The following is a 12129-nucleotide window of genomic DNA, read 5'->3' on the forward strand; positions in this document are numbered from 1 at the left end:
GAATCCTAAATCTGTCTGCAGTTTCTCACTCAGTGAAGACTAGTGAACATTTTTGATTGTGACACACTCGCTTGATGGATGCATTAAGTTTGGGAATCCTCTTGGTGTTATTCAGTGGGATTGACTAACTGTCTGCAATGGGTTTAACACTGTTCTTTCTTCCATCCAAAATAACAAACATAACAAGTCAGAACTGAAAACTGCGAGTTAGACTTGTGAGGACATCCATACAGTGGCCCCACATTGTTATCAATGCTCATTGATGAGTATGGCACTAATGTGACTGTGATTTAGCATCTGAAATGGTTTCCGTTTCTCTTTCTCGAAATTTCTCATCGTCTGTGCTTAACCTTGATATGTGAGATGGAAAGCGAAAAGGGACCTTTGATTGAAGAAGTAAAATTTTCAGTACAAGCAAAACATTTTGTACATGCTCATATCAATTTGAAAGTTGTTTGAACTATTCAGAATTTAATGCTGAATGTAAAAATTACAATAACTCAAAATCCAAAATATTTGACAAGGGGTCCTTTTTCACTTTCCATTTCACATATAGTGTTTTTGCTGTTCTGATAAGGTTAGTATTTAAATCATATGACTTCCTGGTTTGAAGAAAGCTTCTTAATGTGCACCAATATGGCACTAATGTCTTTATAGCTTCCACAATTAGTGTAATCTTCCACCCTAAATATGTGGATTATTCTACTACTTCAAAAGTGCAAGCCCAAATTTTGGTTTTAGCAAGTTATTTCATCAGTGTTTTGTTTGTTCTTAAGCCAAACTTTGTACTAAGTAACCTCCACTTTACATTTTACACTTTTTCTAGGTCTGAAACTACTGATATGAGTGTGTATCACATGAGCAGACCTTAGCATTGTTCCATAATTGATGGTTTCTGAATCCATTCCAATTTTGTGCACAAAATCCTTTTTCTTTAGTGTAACACTTAAGAAGTTAATACAATTATTTACTCAGATTTCACTGGTGACTTTGATTTTATCATGCACACTAATAAGTTGTGAATGCATACTAACAATTTTCTCCTCTACACCACTCAACAGAAACAAGCTGTTAATGATGTAACTTTTTTAGTAGAAGTCTTTGTGCTATTTTGTTGAAAACTGACATTCTTTGTTGACCATACGTTTAAATTGCTCAAAAAATTTTTCCTCAGTGTGGTTAATGAGTATATCAGAAAAGGTCTTTGCACTTTCAGTCATATACTGAAATTTCTCTCTCTTTCTCCATTTCTTATCCCACTTAGATGGTAAGAGGCTGCAACTGTTTTCCATCCATTTCATCTTTCTTTATTTCCTGCTTTTGTTTCTACCGTCAGTTTCCATAATTATTGTGAACTACTGCCTCTTTCCATGCTCCAATCCCATGGTTTCAGTTTGAATATCTTATACCACCTTAAAATATATACTATGTCTGCCTGTGCCCGTATATGTGCGGATGGATGTGTGTGTGTGTGTGTGTGTGTGTGTGTGTGTGTGTGTGTGTGTGTGTGTGTGCGCGCGCGCACGCGCGCGAGTGTATACCTGTCCCTTTTTCCCCTAAGTTAAGTCTTTCTGCTTCCGGGATTGGAATGACTCCTTTGAAACCCACATCCTTTCATTCGTCTTTCCCTCTCCTTTCCTCTTTCCTGATGAAGCAACCGTGGGTTGCGAAAGCTTGAAATTTGTGTGTGTGTGTTTGTGTGTTTTTTATTGTGTCTATCTACCAGCGCTTTCTCGTTCAGTAAGTCACAGAATCTTTGTTTTTTAATATATTTTTCCCATGTGGAATGTTTGGGAGGGAGAGAGAGAGAGAGAGAGAGAGAGAGTAAGAGGGGGGGGGGGGGGGGTTATACAATTGTGAACCAGAATATTATTACCAGCACTTACCATAACATTGAATGCCACCTGGGACTGTTGCAGATAGAAGAAGCGGTAAAAAAAGTATATAAGGGGTTCAAACACAAATGGGCACTCATTATAATGATGAAATACAAATGGGGAAATTCACTGACATATGGGCAGGCCAGCTCTTTTTCTAGAATTATGTTAGTGTCCAGAAACGATTGTCTCATAGATTCTGTTTTATGACAGGGTGCACTATCATGATGATAAAAACAATTGTCATCTCCGAGCTGTTCCTCTACCGTTCACAGTACACAATGCTGTAAAATGCATTCATAACCTTTCACACTTAGCATTTTCCTAAGTGCAATAAAGCAAACTGCACACTAACCATAAAAACCACCACTGTACTGAACACCACATCTTCTGCACTTCACTGCCGGTACTATACACAATGAGAGGTAACATTCTCCAGGCATTCACCAAACCTAAGCCCTTCCATCAGACTGCTAAAGGGTACAGCATGATTCAGCACTCCAAACTACTTTTTTCAGTCATCCACTATCCAGTGAAGTTGCTCTTTACACCATCTGAAACACTGCTTAGCACTTGACTACAGAAATACAAGCATGTGGCTTGTGAGGAACTACGCAACCACTGTACCACATTCTTTTTGACTCTCTACGCAAAGTCACTGTGATAGCTGAAATGCTGATAGCAATTTTGGAAGTAATTTGTTATTTCCGACACTAATTTCTTGGAATTTTCTTTGAAACTAACCTCTGCAATGCTCGACGATCCCTATCTGTCAGTATGTGAAGTCTGCTTAGTCTTGATTTAGCTGTGGTTGTTTTATGTTTCCACTCCCCAATCACATCAACAGTTCTCTTGGCCAGTGTTAGAAGGGTTGAAATATCCCTGATGGATTTGTCTTTCAGGTGAAATCCAATGATTAGCCCACATTTGAAGTCAATGAGCTCTCCTGGCTGACACATTCCATCTTCTCTAATGACAACACAGAACTCCATATCCCCTTTTATACTGACAGGTTCACTTCCTGTGACATGTAGTGGTCAATTCTTACATATGAGTCTCCAGATTTTTTTTTTTTTACAACCCCCCTCCCCCCCCCCCCCCCACACACACATACACACCAGTACTTCATAGGGAAGAGAACTACAAGAAAGGGGACAAAAATGTACTGGAAGATCGATAACTAAATGTGTGTAACATATTTACTGCCTAACAAAAAAAGTGAATAACCAATAAGACATGGTCAGATGTTAATATTACTTCATACACAAACACACGACTGGTAGGTATGTAAATGATTAGAGGTCCAGTTTTCTGTGACAGGCAGAACAGCCATTAGAGTGAATTAGTGTTCTTCAAGTTTCATGTTTCTACCAGACCTGGTAGAGTGTATAAGTGGCACAAACAGTGTCAGATGTTGAGTGGCCGCTGCAAATAACACAGAGATCATACCTACCCGTGTGATGCAATGGTGTCAGCATCTGACAGAGTTTGAAAGGGGCCTCACTGAGGTTCTCCATCTGGGTGGCTGGTCAAATCTTATAATATCCACATTTGGTTGCAACAGTGGACTGATGTTTAACTTCAGGGGACATGAGGGCAGGCAGAATCATCATCAGTGTTCCAGATGACCACGTCTGACCACAAAAGGGAGGATTGCCATATTGTGCACTGAGTACAATGTAATCACTTGACGTACGGCCTGCCTTCTACAAACAAGTCCACTTCTCGTGACATCTAGTGGTCAGTTCTACATTGCGCGACGAATTGCAGTTCTGCATTACACTGGACGACAACTGTCGGCAAGCACAGTGGTGACTTGGGGGTGAGATCCCTTTCTTTCAATGCTTTTGAGAGGCACAGCACTGCTAGTCCTGGCATCACAGTTTGGGAACCGTAGGGTATTACTTCAGGTCATGGCTGGAAGTAACAGGGAGAACTCTGATGGCACAAAGATATGTGATGGACATTCTACTTCCTCGTGGGTTCTCTCTCTTGCGACAGTATCGCAGTGACATTTTTTGACAGAATGATGCTTATCTTCAAATGGCATGTGTTTCTAAGAACTGTGTGTCTGATGCTGAGGTACCTCAGTGGCCAGCAAGGGTCCCAGATCTGTCCCCAACAGAACACTTGGCACCAGCTTGAATGTCTACTCCATCCCAGTGACAGTATCCAGGATATGGAGGATTAGTTACAATAGTTGTGAGCCGGCTTGTCCCAGGTTAAGAAACCACAGATTTATGGTACCTTTCCCAACCATACCAGTATGAATCCAGGCCAGAGACGGTGAAACGTCATACTGATAAGTGGGCTCATAATGCAAAGTTCTTTGTCAATTTGATCTGAGCCTGTATTCACTATAATGGCTTTAAAATAAGTGCTTGTAGGGGGTCACTGTACATCACCTCTGTCTCTCAAGATGAAGTAGCAAAAGCAATAAAATGACTAAAAAATTCCAACTCTTCTGGCACTGATGGTGTCCCTGCTACAATCTTAAAGAAGTGTGCATCAAATCTAATTGAAATATTCACACATCTGAAGTTATTCCAGAACACAAAAAAAGAAGGAGAAATAATGTAAATAACTACAGGCTCATCACAAGTTCCTCTTGCATTTCAAATGTGTTAGAAAACTTATATGTAAAGTAAGAGAAAAGCAACCACTCACTCATAGCGGATTGATGCAAAGAGCATGCACACTCTTGTGGCTGTGTATGACAAACTTATGAAATTTGTAAATAAAAGCATATCTTATGCAATGAACACCGCAGATTCAGAACTAATATATCAACAACAACTGCCACTGAGATCAACAACAACCGCCATTTATGAGTGCATCAATTGCATATTAAACCTGATGGACAAGAAACAGGAGTCAACAGCTTTGACATGATGGATCATAAAATTCTGCTGTGAAATATGGTATTCAAAGTCTGTCCAACAATTGTGTCCAACAACTGGCTCAGTTCCTTCCTGTGCAGTCTTAAGCAAGCAGTTTGCATCAAGCACACAGATGTTACTCAAAAACTATTTCGGAACACTTCTCAGACTATAAACTAATTACATACACTGCACCCCGAGGATCAGTAATGGGACCCGTTCTCTTCCTTATGTACATAAAAGAGCTAAGTTTAAACTTTGATGCTCATAAAACAATCACACTGGCAGATCTACATCTACATGGATACTCTGCAAATCACATTTAAGTATCTGGCAGATGGTTCATTGAACCACCTTCACAATAACACTCTGTTATTCCACTCTCAAACAGCACGTGGAAAAAACAAACACCTATATCTTTTAATGCAAGCTCTGATTTCACTTATCTTATTATGATGGTCATCCCTCCTGATGTAGGTCAGTGTCAACAAAATATTTTCACATTAAGAGGAGAAAGTTGGTGATTGAAATTTAGCGAGAAGATTACACTGCAACGAAAAATGCCCTCTTTTTTAATAACATCCATCCCAAATCCTGTATCATGTCTGTGACACACACACACACACACTCGTATTTCATGATAACAGAAAATATCCTGCTCCTCTTCGATTTTTCTCGATGTACTCCATTTTATCCCATCTGGTAAGGCTCCCAGACTGTGCAGCACTACTCCAAAAGGGGACAAACAAACATAGTGTAGGCAGTCTCTTTAGCAGAGCTGTTACATTTTCTAAGCATCCTGCTAATAAAACGCAGTCTTTTGTTTGCCTTCCCCACAATATTTTCCATGTATTCTTTCCAATTTAAGTTGTTCATAATTGTAATTCCTAGGTATTTAAGTTGGTTTTAAGGCCTTTAGATTAGACTGATTTATCGTGTAACCAAAGGTTAACAGATTCCTGTTGACACACTTGATGATGACCTCACATTTTTCATTATTTTGGGTCAATTGCCGATTTTCGCATTGTTTAGATATCTTTTCTTAATCATTCTGCAATTTGTTTTTATCTTCTGATGAGTTTAGTAGACGATAAACAACATCATATGGAAACGACCTAAGATGGCTGTTCAGATTGTCTCCTAAATCATTTATATAGATTAGGAACAGCAGACGGCCTATAATACTACTTTGTGGAACACCAGAAATCACTTCTGTTTTAGTTGATGACTTTCTGTCAATTATTATGAACTGTGACCTCTTTGACAGGAAATCACGAATCCAGTCACATAACAGACGATATTCCGTAAGCACGCAATTTCACTACAAGCCACTTGTGTGATATAGTACCAAAAGCCTTTTTTGTCAACAGCACTCAACATTGTGTGTTTGTAAAGGGCTAATTGTGATTCACAAGAAAGGTGTATTCTAAATCTGTGCTGAAAGTGTGTCACTAGACTGTTCTCTTCGAGGTAATTCATAATGTTCAAACACAATATATGTTTCAAAATCCTGCTGCATATCAATGTTAATGATATGTGCCTGTAATTTAGTGGATACTCCTACTACCTTTCTTGAATACTCGTGAGACTTGTGCAGGTTTCTACTCTATGGGTACTAATCTTCCGTTGACTTAGTGATTGTATATGATTGTTAAGTATGGAGCTATTGCATCAGCGTACTCTGAAAGGAACCTTATTGGTATACAATCTAACCAAAAGACTTGATTTTATTAAGTGATTTAAGTTGCTTCAGTATTCTGAGGATATCTACTTCTAAGTTACTCATGTTGGCAGCTGTTCTTGATTCAAATTCTGGACTATTTACGTCATCTTCTCTGGTGAAGGAAATTCGAAAGTCTGTGTTTAGTAACTCTGCTTTCGCAGCACTGTCGTTGATATTATTTTCATTGCTATCGCGCAGCGAAGGCATTGACTGTGTCTTGTCACTAGCATACTTTATATACAACCAGAATGGCTTTGGATTTTCTGCTGGGCTTTGACATAAAAGCTTCATTGTGGAAACTATAATAAGCATCTCACATTGATGTCCACATTAAATTTCAAGCTTCTGTAAAAGGTTGCCAATCTTGGAGACTTTGCATTAATTTAAATTTGACATGCTTTTTTCGTTGTTTCTGCAACAGTGTTCTGACCCATTCTGTGTACCAAGGGGGATCAGCTCCATTGTTTGCTAATTTATTTGGTATAAATCTCTCAATTTCTGTCGATACTATTTCTTTGAATTCAAGCGACATCTGGTCTACACTTACACTGTTAATTTGGAAGGAGAGGAGATTGTCTGTCAGGAAGGCATCAAGTGACTTATTATCTGCTTTTTTGAATAGGTATATTTTTTGTTTGCTTTTGGAGGATTTGGCGGTTACAATATTCAGTCTTGCTACAACAACCCTGTGTTCACTAATACCTGTCTCCATTTTGATGCTTGTTATTAGCTCAAGATTATTTGCTGCTAAGAGGTCACGTGTGTTTTCACAACCGTTTACTATTCACATGGGCTCATGAACTAACTGCTCGAAATAATTTTCAGAGAATGCGTTTACCACAATTTCAGATGATGTTTTATGTGTACCTCCAGATTTAAACATGTTGTTTTGCCAACATATCGAAGGTAAATTAAAGTCACCACCAACTACAATTGTATGAGTTGGGTATGTGTTTGAAATTAAATGCAAGTTTTCTTTGAACCTTTCAGCAACTGTATCATCTGAGTTGGGAGGTCAGAAAAAGAATCCTATTATTATCTCAGTCCAGTTGCCAAGAATGACCTCTGCCCATACTAACTTGCAGGAATTATCTGCTTCAATTTCGCTAGAAGATAAAACTACTTCTAACAGCAACAAACACGCCACCGCCAAATGTACTTAGCCTATCCTTTTGGTATACTGTTCAGTTCTTTGGAAAAATTTCATTTGAACTTATCTCCGGCTTTAGCCAGCTTTCAGTCCCTATAATGATTTGAGCATCTGTGCTTTCTATTAGCACTTGAAGCTCTGGTACCTTCCCAACATAGCTACAAAAGTTTACAAGTGTTATACTGATGGTTCCTGGATACACATTCTTCCTGTATTCGACCTGCTCCCTTTGAGACTGAAGCCCTTTTTGAATGTCCACAAGACCCTCTAACCTAAAAAACCGCCCACTCCACACCACACAGGCTCTGCAACCTGTGTAGCCATCTCCTGCATGTAATGGGCTCCTGACCTATTCAGTGGAACCTGAAACCCAACCACACTATGGCGCGAGTCAAGGAATCTGTGGAGCCTAGACAGTCGCAGAACCATCTGATCCTCTGATTCAGACCCTCCATTCAGCTCTGCACCAAAGGTCTGAAATCTGTCCGGTCGACTATGCTGCAAATGGTGAGCTCTGCTTTCATTTTGCAAGCAAGACTGGCAGCCTTTGCCACTTGACAAAAAAAAAAAAAAAAAGTTCAAATGAAATGACTCTGAGCACTGTGGGACTTAACAACTGAAGTCATCAGTCCCATAGAACTTAGAACTACTTAAACCTAACTAACCTAAGGATATCACACACATCCATGCCCAAGGCAGGATTCGAACCTGCGACTGTAGCGGTCGCTCGGTTCCAGACTGAAGCGCCTAGAACCGCTTGACCACAGTGGCCGGCCGCCATTTGCCATGCCAATTCTATTAGAAGGGGGAAAAAGAAGAATCATTAAACACTGACACAAAATAGCAACTGGTCCCAGAATAATCAGCTTGTAATAAATAGTAAAAAAACTATTGCTCTAAAGTTCCACAATGCTCCAAACATGGGTAAGTATATCTCATTTGTCTCCATCAATAATGAACAAGTTGCTAACAGTGTGGAAACCAAATTCTTAGGACTATGGCCGCAAAGCACCGTAAAATGGAAGAAATATATTGAAAATCTTAACACAAAACTGAGCAAGACATGGTACCTTCTTTGCTCACTAAAATCCTGCTGTGGCGAGAAAACAGTAATGAACGCATACCATGCTACTATCATTCTTGCATTACATCAGGGTCACTTCCTGGGGAAATCCTACAGTAGCTAGCAGCATTTTCCAACTGTGAAAAAGGTCCATTAGAATCATGTCTGGATGCAAACCTAGAGACTCGTGTAAACCTGTATTTAAAATTTCTGGTATTCCTCATTTACCATGTGTCTACGTTATGGAAACCCTTATATTCTTTAAAGTAAATATGACAGATAACAACTCCAGATTCTAAAAAAACTGTGGTATTCATGATCACTTTGTCAGACAACACATATGACCCAAATTAACACGTCCCTGCGATAAAATGGTACTTCCCAGGTAGGATTTTGTAACAAACTTCCCAGAACCATAAAAGAAATTACCAAGGTTAAAACATTCAGAAAATCTTTAAAGACATATTTAGAGCATCACAGCTTCTACTCCACTGAAGAATATATAAATCTGTAAGTTTACCATAGGAATAACTTAACGTATGTGGTGTGTTATTTTAATCTGAAACAATTATGCATAGAAATACTTTCACGTGGATACTCTAAACTGACTTGTCCAAAGTCTTATGCATAAGATGTTTTGTAGACAGCACGACCAATAAAATACATTCTACAATAACTGCAGCATATAATAATGTCTCTTGACTGTCCTCTGCATCAAAGTAGCAGGATAAAGAGTACTGGTTCAGCCTTCCAAATCACTTAGATAATCTCTCCTAGATTCCACAATTTCATACACCACAAACAGAATCTTACTCATCAGTTCACATAGATCAACCAGTTTCATCATAAAGTATTTCTTCCATTTCTATCTGCATTTTTGCAATCTGCTTTGCATATTTTTGCAGCCATGCTGTACCCTTTTACTTTCTTCTCCTTTCTTTATTTCATTTCATTCTTTGTTCTCATGCAGTAATATACTACAGTTTCAGAAATTTGAGTATTATGCATCATTCTTCACTAACTGGATTCCATTCCGTCATGTACACCCCTCCCCTCTATTTTTTTTAAAATGTGCCAATATTGCCTACTGAGAAAAAAGTTCAAATCCTGGAAGGCTGGAAGACTGATCCTTTACAATGTTTGAACTGGCTTTGCAGCCTGCCTGTAATAGAAAGTACATCAATGTTCTTGTAAGCATATAAGACAGTACTTTCTCGTTTACTGCTGGCCGGGGTGGCCGAGTGGTTCTAGGCGCTACAGTCTGGAACCGCGCGACCGCTACGGTCGCAGGTTCGAATCCTGCCTCGGGCATGGATGTGTGTGATGTCCTTAGGTTAGTTAGGTTTAAGTAGTTCTAAGTTCTAGGGGACTGATGACCTTAGAAGTTAAGTCCCATAGTGCGCAGAGCCATTTGAACCACTTTTTTGTCGTTTACTAAAATTGATAAGTATATCACCTTCAGTTGAAGCACTTTACTGCAGACATTATTGTAGTCAATCATGGAGGATGTGAATGTTTGTGTGTGTGTGGGGGGGGGGGGGGGGGGGGGCGCTCGCACTCAGCTCTAACATCAACCTAAACCTTAAAGAAGTAAAGAAGTATTTGTATGACAGTGTTCACATGAAAATTGAAACCGAAGAGGTGGTGTTCTTTAACTTACTTGTCCATATCAGAGATGATAATGCCGTCACCCTCAGGAACTCCGTACTTGAAGGTAATTACTTCAGGATGTTTCTTTTTGGAAGTTATCTTCACTATTGCAGACAATGGACGACGCACCGCAATGTGTGCAAGCCCCTTACGTTCAGGTATATCTCGCAAAACATATATATGACTGTCAGTGACCAGTAAATGACTGTAAACAAGAGAGAAAAATTGTTTTAATAAAATATAGCATAAAACTAGACATCAAATTTATTATATCCTTTTGGAAAAGTTGTTAATATCATACACCATTAGACATAAATGCAGGTGTGCCAAAGGATTAAATGGAATTGTTTCAAAGTGAAACAGTAGGTATCGCACCATTAATTGACATTCCATACATGATATCAACACATTTTGCTATTCATTAGGTGACAGGAGATGCCACCTTCAAGTCCAGCCAGCTACAAAAGAGTATACTGTGCCTTGAATGCACAGTTATTCATTAATTCCGAATAGCAGTATGCAGGTGAGTGGAATACTACTTGTAAGGGTGTTCAAATGTGCAATTAGGCAGATTCATTATAACGAGGCTAAACTGTCCCCCCCATAAAGCACACTAGCCTTGTTCATGTGTTATGAACCACACTGGTCACGTGGAGACAACCATCACACAATGCTCGAAGCAGTACATGACTGAAGCTATGCTTCATTGACTTCAGGGTTTGGTAGCCCCTGACAGATGAAAACTACACTAGAGAGGACTTCAGGATTATGTAACAGACTCTAAATGACTTAAATTCACTGTAGCAGGGATGTTACGTTGCAACGTAAGCAAGCTCTTAGAGGCTTGTAATACATGAAATTCACAAATAAATCTTACTTCTGCCACAAAGAATGTGTATGGACAATAAATCCTCTTTCACTAGCCAATTCCAAAAGTCATAATTTATTATTAAGTACCACACAACTCAAAAACCTGGTGTAATGATGTAAGGTACAATTCTGTACAGTACAAAGTCATCCCTTGGTAGACCACAAATAAACAGTTTTTACTACTGCATTTACTCAAGTTCTGAAAATATATTTTCTGTTGTTTAACACTAACATATGCTACATGTTTCTAAAGAAAAAGACATACACAATTATCTTGCCCTCTCTTCTCTGAAGGTATGCTCTTGGAATTTCAACTGTAAGCTTCTCTGTGATACACAACGCCTTTCTTGTAGCAACTGGCACTGGAGTTCATCAAGTGTCTCCATAATGCTTCCACAGTTACTAAACGATTCTACAACAGTATGAGTTGCTCGTTGATGGATATTCTGTATCTCTTGTTAATCCTACTAGGCAAGGGTCCCAGATCGACACGATATACTACAGATTCAGTCAAGTCAGTGTTTTGTAAGTCACTTCTTGCGTAGATGAATTTAATTTCATTACGTTTTTTCCAATGAACCTCAGCCTTGCATCTACTAAGGGAAACCTCACGTTGGAATGTCAACAATATTAGCAAAAGATTGGTTGGTTGGTTGTTTGGGGAAGGAGACCAGACAACGTGGTCATCGGTCTCATCGGATTAGGGAAGGATGGGGAAGGACGTCGGCCGTGCCCTTTCAGAGGAACCATCCCGGCATTTGCCTGGAGTGATTTAGGGAAATCACAGAAAACCCAAATCAGGATGGCCGGACGTGGGATTGAACCGTCGTCCTCCCGAATGCGAGTCCAGTGTCTAACCACTGCGCCACCTCGCTCGGTGTTTAGCAAAAGAAAGATTGCTACTCGTGATAAAAATG

General features: G+C 39.3%; 1 protein-coding gene across 1 annotated transcript in view; it reads right to left on the reverse strand.

The window, feature by feature from the left end:
• The window catches only part of LOC126195385 (TBC1 domain family member 23), a 242644-nt gene that overhangs the window by 1759 nt on the left and 228756 nt on the right, over window positions 1-12129 (reverse strand). The window contains exon 12 of the mRNA XM_049933975.1: window positions 10353-10547. Coding sequence (XP_049789932.1) covers window positions 10353-10547 — 195 coding nt within the window. The remainder of the gene's footprint in view (window positions 1-10352; window positions 10548-12129) is intronic.

Source organism: Schistocerca nitens, chromosome 7 (genome assembly GCF_023898315.1).
Source record: "Schistocerca nitens isolate TAMUIC-IGC-003100 chromosome 7, iqSchNite1.1, whole genome shotgun sequence".
Classification (NCBI taxonomy): Eukaryota; Metazoa; Arthropoda; class Insecta; order Orthoptera; family Acrididae; genus Schistocerca; species Schistocerca nitens.